Source organism: Triticum aestivum, chromosome 1D, assembly GCF_018294505.1.
Source record: "Triticum aestivum cultivar Chinese Spring chromosome 1D, IWGSC CS RefSeq v2.1, whole genome shotgun sequence".
Lineage (NCBI taxonomy): Eukaryota > Viridiplantae > Streptophyta > Magnoliopsida > Poales > Poaceae > Triticum > Triticum aestivum.
The window spans coordinates 316,530,632-316,542,861 of NC_057796.1; the positions used below are offsets into that span (position 1 = coordinate 316,530,632).

Sequence of the window (12,230 nt, forward strand, 5' to 3'; positions counted from 1 at the left end):
CCACGTCAACTTTAGCCATTAGGCATGTCGCGGTCTTAGTGGGTCGCTCTGAAAAGTTAATCACATAGAGACCGTTCTCGACATGCCCAACAAAGGCTACTTTAAGAGTCTTGCTCCACAAGAGGGCCACGGTATAAATATCAAAGAAAGTGGCAAAGCCCATGGTAGCAAGTTGATGAACGGAAAGTAAATTGTATGCAAGGGACTCAACTAGCATGACCTTCTCGATCGTGAGATCATGAGAAATGACAACTTTGCCGAGTCCCAATACCTTAGAAGACGAGGCATCACCCCACTCGACATTGGTGGGCATAGATGGAATCTTGTGCACGTCCACCACCAAGTCCTTGCTTCCGGTCATATGATTTGTAGCTCCACTATCGAGCAACCATGATCCCCCACCGGAAGCAAACACCTACAAGAGATCAATGCTTGGTTTTAGGTACCCATTTTGTAATGGGTCCTTTGATGTTAGTAACAAGGGTCTTAGGAACCCAAATGGACCATTCAATATACTCATGAGGAGAACCAACAAATTTGGCATAAACATGCCCATCACTTGCACGGCATAACACATAAGAAGGATTAAAATCGCCGGCTTTGTTGGATGGGGTGGTATTGCCCTTCTTGACACCGTCACCCTTCGAATTGTTCTTTTTCTCCTTGGAAGCACCCTCTCCCTCCTTCACAAAAGTTTGCTTGAGAGGAGGAGGTCGTTTGGTCTTGTCATTCTTCTTCTTGTTCTTGGGCTTGGGTGCGAACCCAATCCCATCCTTGGCCACAACTTCCTTTTGGTTTCTCAAAAGGTCGTTGAGGTTCTTCTCACCTTGTATGCATGACACAAGGCCTTTCTCAAGTTGCTCCTTCAACTTAGCATTCTCCTCAACAAGATGCACATGCTCACAACAAGGGTTAGTAGCATTTGCATTATCAATCAACACCATATGAGGAAAGGTGGCTTTCTCCTTAGTTAGCTTTACTTGGAGTTGATCATGAGACTCCTTGAGGCTAGCATGAACGCCCTTCAAGACTTTGTGAGCCTTGTCGAGAATGTCAAACTCCTCTTTAAGTCTAGCAAGATCAACCCCAAGTTTTGCCTTCTCGGAGTTTAGCACACGAGACACAACAAGAGCATGATCAAGATCTTTCTTTAACTTAGCATGATCATTGTTGTATGACTCCTCAAGAGCCAAACAAAGACCACTCTCTTCGTCAAGAGCATTGGAAAGATCCGAAATCTCATCCGCATAGTCACGACTATGCCCCTCCATCTTAGAGATGGTATCTTCGTGAGCCTCGATCATGTCATTGGCTTCACCAAGTTGTTCCAAGAGAGCAACGAAGTGCTTCTTGGATTTACCCTTGAGTTTACCCATAAAGATCTCAAACTCATTTTCCTCCACATTTGTCCCCTCATGTTCATCAATGCTATCCGTCGAAGAAGGATGATTAATGATGGTAGTTTTGATGTTGGAGGTTACCTTATTGGTGGCTTTAGCCATGAGGCACTTGGCGGTGATGTTCTCATTGGGTGAGTCGAAGAGAGACACCCGTGGAGTCTTCGCAATGGCAACGGAGGCCATGGCAACCGACTCACCATCTTCATCATCGTCATCATCCTCATTGTACTCTTCTTGTACCACCAATGCCTTGGGAGGAGTCTTCTTGGTGAAGCTGCTCTTGTTGGGGAACGACTTGGCCTTGTCCTTTCTAATGAGCTTGCCACCATTGTCTTCCCTCTTCTCGTAAGGGAACTTCGCAACAAATTGGCTCACATTGCCACAATTGAAGCAAGTTCTCACTCGTTGCTTGCCCTTTGCGCCACTTGAATTGCTCTTGTTGAAGTTTGGCCTTGTGTTCTTCTTGCTCCAAAATTGCCTTGAAGCAAGAGCCATGTGTTCATGATAGGCATACTTCGTATCTTCGAGATTGCCCTCCTATTCTTCCTCTTCATCCTCTTCCTCCATACTAACCTTGGCCTTTAGAGCAAGGTTGGGCTTCTTTACTCTTTGAGAGCGAAGAACTGCATTGTCGGCGGTCTTGTCCAAGATGCTCATAGAAACAAACTCATCCAACACTTCACTTGATGACAAGGTGTGGAAGTCCGGCCTTTGACGAATTACGGAGGACATGGCTTTGTGGTAGGGCATCATTGCCTTGAGGAATTTGCGCTTGATCCAATTGTCATCCGTGTCCTTACTTCCATGATCTCGGAGAGAGACTGCGAGTTTGGTTACTCTTCGAAAAAACTCACGAGGTTCCTCATCTTCTTTCATTGCAAACTCGTCAGCTTCATCTTGCACCACTTCATAGTTGGAGCGTTGAATGCTTGCGCTTCCCCGATAGAGGGAAACAACTTGGAGCCAAGCATCTTTGGCCATGGTGTAAGGCCGGAGATGAGGAAGATCTTCGGGTGGGATTGCTTCTTGGATGATGAAGAGAGCATTCTCATTGAATTGATGATCCACAACTTCTCTAGGAGTGAAGTTACTTCGGTCATGCGGATAAAAACCTTCTTCAATGATTCTCCAAAGGTTAGTGTTCACATGATTTAAATGACGCTTAAAACGATAGACCCAAGAATCAAAATCTACATTCTTCTCAATCTTAGGGGCCGGGCCGGCATGATTCAAATGAGTCGAAGGGAGCGGTCCACCATAGACATGTGGAGGTTCCACATGGGCAAAGATGTCGGTCCCATTTTTACCACTAGAAGAAGGAGCTTTCTCGCTAGTAGCTTCCCCCTTGTCGGAGGTAGCATCCGTCACCTTGTAAGCGGGATCACCCACTTTCAACGGTGCGGTGGTGAGTTTAAGCCCTTCTAAAAATTTATTAAACATGCTTTCGACCTCGGTCGTCATGGAGGTTTTCAATGTGTCCAAAGCCACATTGAATTCCTCACGAGAGACCGCGGTTCCCCCATCTCCCGTAGACGAGACCGGATTCACACCGGAGTGCTCCTCCACACCGTCTATGACGTCAACCATACTCTTTGGACGGTAAAGTCCTTAATAAAGAGACGAGGCTCTGATACCAATTGAAAGGATCGATATAGTTGACTAGAGGGGGGGGGGGTGAATAGGCAACTAACAATTTTTAGCCTTTCTTTACCAAATTAAACTTTTGCATCAAAATAGGTTGTCTAGATGTGCAACTAAGTGAGCAACCTATATGATGCAATGACAACAAGCATGCAAGCAAATAAGAGATATAACACGAGTAAACTTGCGAAAGTAAAGGGACGAGATAACCAATAGTGGAGCCGGTGAAGACGAGGATGTGTTACCGAAGTTCCTTCCTTTTGAGGGGAAGTACGTCTCCGTTGGAGCGGTGTGGAGGCTCAATGCTCCCCAAGAAGCCACTAGGGCCACCGTATTCTCCTCACGCCCTCACACAATGCGAGATGCCGTGATTCCACTATTGGTGCCCTTGAAGGCGGCGACCGGACCTTTACAAACAAGGTTGGGGCAATCTCCACAACTTAATTGGAGGCTCCCAACGACACCACAAAGCTTCACCACAATGGACTATGGCCCCGCGGTGACCTCAACCGTCTAGGGTGCTCAAGCACCCAAGAGTAACAAGATCCGCTAGGGATAAGTGGGGGGAATCAAATTTCTCTTGGTGGAAGTGTAGATCGGGGCCTTCTCAACCAATCCCGAGCAAATCAACAAGTTTGATTGCCTAGGGAGAGAGATCGGGCGAAAATGGAGCTTGGAGCAACAATGGAGCTTTTGGGGGAAGAGGTGAGTCAACTATGGGGAAGAAGACCTCCTTATATAGTGGGGGGAACAATCCAACCGTTACCCCCACACCAGCCCCGCAGAGAGCGGTACTACCGCAGGAGGCAGCGGTACTACCGCTGATCACAGCGGTACTACCGCTCCCCCGGGCGGTACTACCGCTGGGCCTAGAGCGGTACTACCGCGGTGGTCTGGGTGGTACTACCGCATACGAGCGGTACTACGGCCCCCACTGCCGCGGCAAGTACCGTAAAACTCGACACGAAAAAGACCCCTCGAATCGAGGCGGTACTAGCACGAGACCGCAGCGGTACTACGGCTGGGGACTACCAGTGGTACCACCGCTCTAGAGCGGTACTACCGCTCTTAGCGCGGTACTACCGCTTGTAGCCATAAGCGGTACTACCGCTCCGGCCTGTGGTACTACCGCTGGGACCAGAGTGGGCACACTGAGAAGGGGAACGAGCCCATCATAGAAGCGGAAAGGCTCGGAGGGGGGGCAAAGGAAGTGTACGTGATGATTCCGCCCTAGCCTTTCCAAAGCGGACCCCCTCTTGATAGTACGGTGATCCCTATGAAACTAGTCCTCCAAACTAATTAGAAAGGACTACACCGTCTTCGCTTCAAGCTCCGAGGGGAGGGAATCTTCTCGTGCCAAAAGGATGAATCTCTGAAAACACTCAAAGCACACGATTAGTCCGCAAAAGCATTGTCATCAATCACCAAAACATCTTAGGGATAAATATGCCCTTACAACATGCTAAACTTGTTATGTGTCTGCTTGTTTCTTTTTTAGAATGCTGATAGAATATTGGGGAAGAGTGCCTTATTAAGCAATGGTAAAGGAAGTAATGCAGATAAGGTTCAGGATAGTGACACATCCTTGTTGGTCTCCAACAAAGCTGATAAAACAGCTAAGGAAGACTATCTTGAAGACAGCGAGACAACCCCAAAGTCCTGTCTTGGTTTAGTGTTCGAGTTACTGGCCACTACCGCTTGCACAAGCTATTCAAACTCACTGTCTGAATCAGTTCGGTTTCTTGAGTCTCAACTACAAGTTGAAAGACATCGATCAGCTGTGCTGCGACAAGAAGCGGAAGGACCGCGGAAGTCCCTGGAGCATTCAGATGCATACTTTCTGGTGCAACAGCAAGCGTTGGAGGATTTTAGCGCCAAACAGGACAAAGCTAATCAGCTTGCTAAGCTTATTGCCAGCATGGTGGATACCCAGGATAACGTTTCTTGAGCTCTTCTGAAGTTGTTTCAGTTATGCTCTTGTTTTGCTGCCGCGTTTATTTGCACTGGTGGCCAATTTTGACGGCCAGTGTATGTAATGTGCTGCTTTGTTCCCTATATTTGCACTGGTGGCGAACTTTGATGCCCAGTGGATGTAATATATGTAATAGAGGTAATAGGCTAGCGTTAATTGCTTGCTTATTTATTTCCTTATTGTCTTGTTTAGTTGTTTGCTTGTAGTCACTGCAGTTCTTTTTCTGTTTTTTCTAGTGGCCACAATAGCCTATTTTTGGTAACTAGGCCAAAATAATCATGGCAACACACGGACTGTTGTAACCATGGGCCTCCTGCAGGCCGTATGATCCATGGGTCTTCGTCCGGCTGTAGGATCCATCGGCCTTCTATACGGGCCTTAGGGTCCATGGGCCTTCTACGGGCCGTAGGGTCCATGGGCCTTCTACGGGCCGTAGGGTCCATGGGCCTTCTACGGGCCGTACGATCCATGGGCCTTCTACGGGCCGTAGGATCCATGGGCCTTCTACGGGGCGTATCATCATTTCGCCAATCATGGGCCGTACTATTCGTGGACCATAACGGGCCGTTAATAGGCCGTATTTGATAACTCTATGAAAATAGCCCAACGGGTTTTTTTGACATGAAAACGGCCCAACGTATTAACGGTCCGCAAACGGGCCGATTGTAACGACGGGCTGAATTTGGCCCACAAGCAGAAAATGACAGTAACGAGCCGTATGTAATCGAATGCTGCAAATGAGCCCAAGAATCAATGGGCCCTGAGAAGGCCGAAAGATAACTTGGGCTGGAAACGACCCAACGGAATAACGGGCCGTTAATGGGTATAAAGTGATACACTGTTCATTACGGGCCAGTTTCACCACGGGCCGTTAATGGGCCAAGAGTTACAAAGGTCCTCATATGGGCCGAAAGAAGTCATGGGCCACACATGGGCCGGAAGTTAAAACGGGCTGAATCATATTGGACGGCCCAGATGACGCTACTGGGCCTAATTCGGATAGGGCGTAACGGGCCCTGGTTTAGCGGGCTGTAAATGGGCTATATGCGAACAGGCCGTTAACAGGCTTTCCGTGGGCCGGCCCGCCACCTTTTTACCAAGTCAAACGGGCCGGCCTTTTCACAGGAATGGGCCTCTGTTGGGCCGTGCCACGTGTCGCCGTATCATAGGCGCCTTCGGTCCAATGAGCGGATGACATCTGTCCCAACGGTGAGCCGACATGTGTTTCCTCCAGCCAATGATGATTTTACACGTGAAAAATCCCCATTGGTCGGGGTTGTTAACGGGTTATCGGATCCAAAACCCGACCCGAGAGCTTAACGGCGTTCCGTTACGGTGGATGCCACGTGTCGGTCACCCTTGACGAAAGCACTTCTGTGACGCGCGATTTATCATCATGGAAGTGGACACTTCCGTGATGATAATTTTGGTAATGTCATGGAACACTTCTACGACAGCACAGGTATGACTATCTTGATTCTGTCATAAAATCGTCATGGATGTACATGCATGACAAAAAACGCGACCTACTGTGACAAACACGTATCATCACGGAAGCGTATTTTTTTTGTAGTGTCATGTGTTGACGTCCTATGGTTGCTGGAGCAATGCGGAGTGCCAAGCTTTATGGCCACCCGATCTCCCGCTTGATGTAACATGTGTTGTGACCGCCAACTTGGTTGGTCCACCATAAGTTTAGAATGCAAGGTGTTCCAATTTTTTTTTAAGCACGGGGGTTTTGGATTCAAGAGGTTTCTGGATGGAAAAGCATCCAAAAAAGTGTGCAAAGCAATTATTAGGGGGTTTTCTTAATGATTTCATTCATGTGGATCAAACAACATGCGTGGAAAAAATTCCCTAAGGATACAAATCCTTAAAAAATCATATGAAATTTCTTTGAATCAATGAGTATAAGATGTGAAGTTATATAAATGTTAGTTGCAATAGTGTGTACCTTTTTATTAAATCAACTCTTGCATTTTTGTGTGATCACGAGCAGAGTTAGTTGATATGTTTAATACCGATGTGAATTGTTTGATCTTGTGGACTCTTGCTATCGAGAAATTTTGTGTGAATGACTTGTATTTTCTTTAAACATGCATATAAAAGTGGATGCCTTATATATTTTAACATGTATATAAATGGATGAGTTGTATTTTGGCAATATGTTTAGCTGCCCCGACAATACATATATGAGATGTGATCTCACCCTTTCTCTTTCTATGCTAGAGGTGAGTTGAACCAAATCCGTTCCATTCGATCTCTCCTACCAAACACTAAAACAGAAGCATTTCCTTTCATCTAATTGCCCTCAACCAAAAACTCGAACGGAACTAACTCATTCAAATGGAATGGAACCACGCCATTGCAATATATTTTGTACCCAAACCAACCACACCCTTAGATGCAAACCAATCACACTTACACCATCAGATGTCCCTAATTAAAACGTTTGTACGCTTGCTCTAAAGGAAACACATAACACCATGCGCAATGTCTAGACATAGGTGATGTGTAGGTGGGGGGTCGAGGAGGCCAATTAGTGGCGGGAGATTACTCACGACCACGACATCGGTGCAAAGATGGTTGAGTGATGGAGGGGTCAAATCCATTTGGGTCCAAGGATGGAATTTCCCAAGTTTGATGGGTCAAATCCATCAGTGGATTAGACATGCTGAAAAGTATTTCGAAATGGCAAGGGCACCACCTGAGTACAGAATGTCATTAGCAAATATGTATTTTGTGGGTAGCGGTGATGTGTGGCTGAGAAGACTAGGGGTTCTCAAGAAACAGTACACTTGGGGTCAATTTTGTGCAGAAATACTACATCATTTTTTAGCATCCAGTACTTACGATTTAGTGAGCAGATTCAATGATTTTCGTCAGAATAATCTCTCCATTGTTGAATACACTGATCGGTTTGAGGATCTAACGGATGAGGTCCAGGAAGATAACCCAAATCTTCAGAAATGTGGTTTGTAAAGTGTTATGTTAATGGAATGAGAGCAACTATCAAGTTTCAGTTAAGGCCTTTGAAACAAGAATCTATAGATGCTTATTGGCTGGCTGTTTGACATTGAGCAAGCCACTCCTGCCAGGAAACCTTATCCTCCATTAACACCAATCATACAGAAGCAGATATTTCAATCTTATACTCAGGGTTTAACTAATGAAAAGGGAACATAAGTTAAGCACCCACCTGTCATTCGGAGAGCCAGAGAGCCTGAGAAGTGTTGGATATGTGGTGATGTGTGTTTTCATGGGCATAAGTGCAAGCAAGCTCCAGTAATAAATATGTTAACTAGAGAGGAGCCAACAAAATTACCAAATGAGCAAGAAGAACTGACTGAAACAGAGCAGTCGGAGCAACCAAATCCTGATGAAAATTGCATGCAAATTTCTTTGCAAGCCATGAGTACTACTAGAGTAAGCACTTTGTTTGTATTAGTACAGGTTGGAGGCAAACAAGCAGTGGCTTTAGTGGATTCCGGAAGTAATTCTACATTTAAGCCTGAAATTTGCTTTGACTACAAATTGCCCTATACTGAAAGAATAGTCTAGAGTTGTGACAGTAGCAGGTGGAGGTATTTTGTGGCGTGGCTCATATTTTCCTACTACTACATTTCACATGGGTAAAGAACAGTTTGAACATTCTTTTAGGATTCTTAATTTGTCATAGTATGACATGGTAATTGGGTGTGATCTGCTAGCAAAGCACAACCCTGTGTCTTTTGACTATGAAAACAATCAAATACCGATGAGGAAGAATGGTACTCATCAAATTACTATCTCTGCTTGTAACTCATTTTCTGCAGCCACAGAAATTCACAGTTCAAAATTAGCTTCTATGATAACAACTGGAGCTATTGGATATGCTATTTATTTGATCAGGTATGTCACTGTTACCAAGGATCAAACACATGTAACCCCTCCCGCAGTAGAACAACTACTACAACAATACCCTAAGGTGTTTGCATAACCCGAGGGACTGTTTCCTATAAGAAGTTGTGACCATAAGATTCCCCTACAACCCAATGTTGTAGCTATAGCTACAGTACAATGTAAAGGAGAGGTTCCTCTTTAATAGAGTGTTTCGATCCCAATTTCCCTCGAAATCCTAGCCTCTTTGCTTGATTTCCTCCTCCAATCCACCCCGGAGTGTGATAGGCGTCGAGGAGGGGCGATGGCTGCTAGCGTCTCGGTCATCAGGGTGTGTCGGCGGCGCTATGAGATCTACACATCCCATACTGGTTTGACGAGCACCTTCCAGGTGATTAGGTGAACAACAACGCATCGGCTGCAGCGCTTCCTCGAAGGATGAGCCCCGTTCGCATGTGTGCGTGTGTGAACTGTGGTGATCCGATAGTGCAGCCTGGCCTTCTACATATGCTGCGGTTGGGCAAAGGGGAAGTGATTTGGGGCTTGGGAGCTGGAAGTCGAGGAAGGTCACGTTAATGAAGCGGTTTGGGCTTTGAGGCAGCAGTTTGCGGGATAGTTGTGTGATTATTAGGCATTAGCATGGGAGGGACGGGCAAAAGGAGAGGGGCGGACAAAGGACATGCGAAATAGGAACATTACGTATTTTTTGAAGATAGGAGAGATATCTTTGAATCAAATGTCCAAATTAAATCTCGTTTGCATATTCATGTTCCTTGTGATCAAGGCTTTGAAATAAAACCACTTTTGCATACGTTTTGATAAGTTTTAAAACTTCATCAGGTTTCATCTTCTGAAACTTGGTACCAATAAAACTAGGTATGGTCCCGTATGGAATCCAACGATTTAGCGAATCGTGAAACAATCTATGACCGGACACATGTGTCCTTACAAAAAATTAAACGAAATAGCAAACACGTAGAATAGAAATATAAATATTAGATAAAAAAGTTTCCGAAAAAAATGTAGATAGAAAGTACAAGCTCGACTACGTTGTGAGCAAACCATACAAAGAAATGGCATGACGGTCGGTTCACGGCCAGTCTCCGACCGAGCCCGGCCGCCAAATGCTGGATACAAACGCACACGTCGACAATGCATGCATGCCAGCAGAGTCTTGAGTAGGAATGGCAATGGGTACCCATTACCCGCGTGCCCTGCGGGTAAAAACCCTAGTAGGGCAAGGGTATGAGTCAAAAAATTACCCATGGGTACAGAAATAGGAAAATTTCATACCCATCGGGTATAGTGGGTACGGGTATGGTTTAGTATAACCCATACCCATGTACCCATGTACCCGCATATATTCTGACAAATGTGCTTATATACTATCTATTCACATATTAAACATATTATATGTACATAAATCCCATAGCTCTAAAAAGACCTCATCATGCATTCATGTTAGGCTGCCGCACCGCAATAGCTAGCCCACGAACAAGTATGCGTTGCCGTCATGATGTGTTGTTATTTATAAATTATTATTATCAGTTATTGTTTATGACTATGTAATTCTCAAATTGATGTGTTGTAAATCTAGGTGATTTTATTCGTGGGTACCAATTTACCCTGACGGGTGACGTGTATGGAAAAAAATTATGCCCATCAACAAATATGGTATGGGTACGGATGATGGGTAAGATTTGGGATGACGGGTAAAGATATGGGGTGGCTCCACCCATACCCAAACCCTGCGGGTGCCATTCCTAGCCTTGAGCTTCTCGGCTCCTCCCCTTCCTCGGATAACTCTATGCCTTGGGAGGGCACGCCCATTACGTGTTGTCTTCCGGGCCCTTGCGGGACACGTGGCGCGACAGCAGGGACAACGAGCAGGCCGACGCACGTCCGCGTCCCTGCACACGTGCCGCTTCCGTGCTTCACGGCGCACCGCGCCCCTCCTGCTATAAAAACGCGGCGTATGGCTCGTCCTTGCCACCATCATTGGCTCGAGCACCAGCAGTTGCATACACCACCACACACGCATACAGACGTCCGTTTCAGGAACCTTAGCGGTCGAGCACCTGTTAGGAATGGCGTCCGGTCAGGAGAAGGGGAGGTCGGAGCTGGACAGTTTGGCCCGCGAGGGGCAGACCGTCGTCCCCGGCGGCACCGGCGGGAAGAGCTACGAGGCGCAGGAGAAACTCGCCGAAGGTAACGTACTCCCTCCGTTCCTATAAGTCTAGGGAGTAGTACTTAGTATAATGCAATACTAAATACTGAACCGGCATTGTTGTAACACGCGCGAATGTGTGCAGGGCGCAGCCGTGGCGGGCAGACTCGGAAGGAGCAGATGGGGGAGGAGGGGTACAGCGAGATGGGGCGCAAGGGCGGGCTGAGCACCAACGATGAGTCCGGCGGCGAGCACGCGGCCAGGGAGGGCATCGACATCGACGAGTCCAAGTTCAAGACCAAGTCCTAGATGTTCAGTTCAGTGCCTAGCTCAGCAAAGCAGCTGACTGCTCGCTCGTGTTTGGTTGTAGTCCGTTTAGTGTGTCCCAGGTACTGAATAATAAAGGTCGTCAGGTACTCGGATCTTGACGTGAGCACGCATGTAATAGGTGATCATGTGTACCGTGATCGTGTGTGCTTTAGTGTCCCAGCTAGCTTCTACTAGCTGGTAGTAGTTGTCGTTGTAAGTTGTGACCAAGCTATGTAATGTAGTGTGTCTGTTTCTTATGAATCTGAATCTCCGTCTGTGTGCAATGTTCTTACTCCAGCTTTACTGCTCAGCAATGTACGGGCATATAGATTTCCCAAGAAATCCTAAACCTACGAACTCAGCGAGATGGACGCCCAATGAATCCCGTTCGGGATCTAACCCTCGAGCATCAAGATAACCGGTGGTACTACAATTTCGACGGTATGGTTGTTAGAGCATCTTCAGCCGTCGTCCCTCCAGGGGACGCCTAAAATCGCAGCCTGGGGATGAGCCGGTGAAAAAAAAAATCGGCCTGGAGCGAGTTGGTCCCCAGCCGCCGGCCCCAAGGCCGTCCCCACGCGCGTTCAAGAAAAAATATATAGCAAATTTCGGAAGTTCGGCTAAACACGACTAAATTTCGGCGAACTTGGGCATATTAGACATGTTCGCGGATTTTCATTACATAGCAATTATATAAACTAATCTAAAAAAAACTGGCTGAACGCCGAGTAGTCGCCGCCATCCTCGCCATCGTCATCGTCGGCCTTCTCCTCCTAAGAAATTGGCTGAACGCCGAGTAGTCGCCGTCGTCGCCGCCATCCTCGCCATCGTCATCGTCGGCCTTCTCCTCCTTGACGCGGGC

At 46.7% G+C, this 12,230-nt stretch overlaps 1 protein-coding gene across 1 annotated transcript; it reads left to right on the top strand.

Moving 5' to 3' along the window:
* Positions 1–10,888: 10,888 nt before the first annotated feature.
* LOC123169149 (em protein CS41-like) lies at positions 10,889–11,652 on the top strand. The gene is made up of 2 exons (XM_044587004.1): positions 10,889–11,100; positions 11,205–11,652. Exons 1-2 carry the CDS (start codon positions 10,980–10,982, stop codon positions 11,366–11,368), a joined length of 285 nt encoding a protein of 94 aa, XP_044442939.1. The 5' UTR covers positions 10,889–10,979; the 3' UTR covers positions 11,369–11,652.
* Positions 11,653–12,230: the final 578 nt, after the last annotated feature.